Raw genomic sequence first — 1,263 nt, 5'->3', positions numbered from 1 at the left:
TAATGACTCTAGATGAAACAAAGTACACCTCAGATCAGGATCACGGGCGAAGGTGTGAAGTATTTTACGATAAAAAATTACATTATTATCATGGGATAGCACACAAAGGTCAGGGTGAAGTAAGAAACAGTTATCTGCATCCTGGAAGCGATCATATTAACCTTGTTGAGATAAAGATCTTTGGAAAGACTCCATTTCTTTTGTACGGTATTCGATAGCCAGAGCAGCGTTTTGGTATGTAGATGGCGAGATCTATGTAAATAGAATTCGACATAGATGCTTATCGAGCCACTTTCACTGAGTGATGTGCCAATTTTATCAACCCAGAGGATCGTGAACTTTAAAATACCTATTCTTAACTGGAAACAGTTTTACAGACATTTTGATCCGAGGTATTAGGATATTTTCATATTTTTCGTACCGGCTCATCTTGAAGGGCCGTGAATCTACTTCGCGATTTGCAGCAGTAAGTGAATCAAAATGCATCCTACATACCTACTAAATGTAATCGTAGGGCGATACTTATCTTAAAGCAAGGAATCATACATGACGAAGTCGACGTCAATCACAATCCAAATGTGTCCACCAATCAATTTGCAAAATGTCCGCATACTCAGCTTTAACATAAACAAAGCGGAGTGTGGTCTTGAACCATCTTCATTTTTTGCTCCGAAGTCCGGCTATTTATTTCATTCAGCCATGGTTAAATTTCATTCGCTAAAAAAGTAATTCGGCCACTAATATTTATGTTAATTTAGCGGGTGGTATAAGAAGCGATATCCATTTGTTCTTTGCATTGCTTAAGGTATTTCTGTAAATTTCTAGCATTTAACGACCAACCGGAGATGCTGCACTGTCCAACGACAATCTGCATCACTGTTCACCTTGTTAAGCTATTTGCCTTCCGAAGACACCATTTGAAACTAGGAATGCTTGTGAGTGACGATTGTTCCTCCCGTGAGCAGTGGCCAGCTCGTCACTTGTCCGACTTCTACACAACACCGATTTTGCACCTGTAGCAAAGTGGGAGTTGCACACACTCCATAAGGTCAAATCTACGACTGCATATTGTCGTCCTTCACATCACAAGGAGATCGTTTACTGTAATTACTCTTGCTTAAACTCGGCTTCGCCCACTCGTCAGCCGGTAGATGGTGGAGCAAACAGCGAGCGAGAAAGTGTGTAGCAGCTGACGGCAAAGCAAATTGTAAATTCATCGGTTTATCGAATAATCGGAAATTGATTTTCCACATGAAGTTAGAA

General features: G+C 40.5%; 1 protein-coding gene across 1 annotated transcript in view; it reads left to right on the top strand. All coding sequences in view use genetic code 11, as the record gives it.

Annotated features, from left to right (window-relative positions):
• Positions 1 to 576: 576 nt before the first annotated feature.
• Positions 577 to 1,263, top strand: part of EGR_05409 (hypothetical protein) — a gene marked incomplete at both ends in the record, with an annotated part of 10,699 nt that continues 10,012 nt past the window's right edge. The window contains 2 exons of the mRNA XM_024494658.1: positions 577 to 725; positions 806 to 935. Coding sequence (XP_024350985.1) covers positions 577 to 725; positions 806 to 935 — 279 coding nt within the window. The remainder of the gene's footprint in view (positions 726 to 805; positions 936 to 1,263) is intronic.

The sequence above is a fragment of the Echinococcus granulosus genome, assembly GCF_000524195.1.
Source record: "Echinococcus granulosus chromosome Unknown EG_S00039, whole genome shotgun sequence".
NCBI classification, from domain to species: domain Eukaryota; kingdom Metazoa; phylum Platyhelminthes; class Cestoda; order Cyclophyllidea; family Taeniidae; genus Echinococcus; species Echinococcus granulosus.
This window is presented reverse-complemented; position numbering and strand designations above follow the sequence as displayed.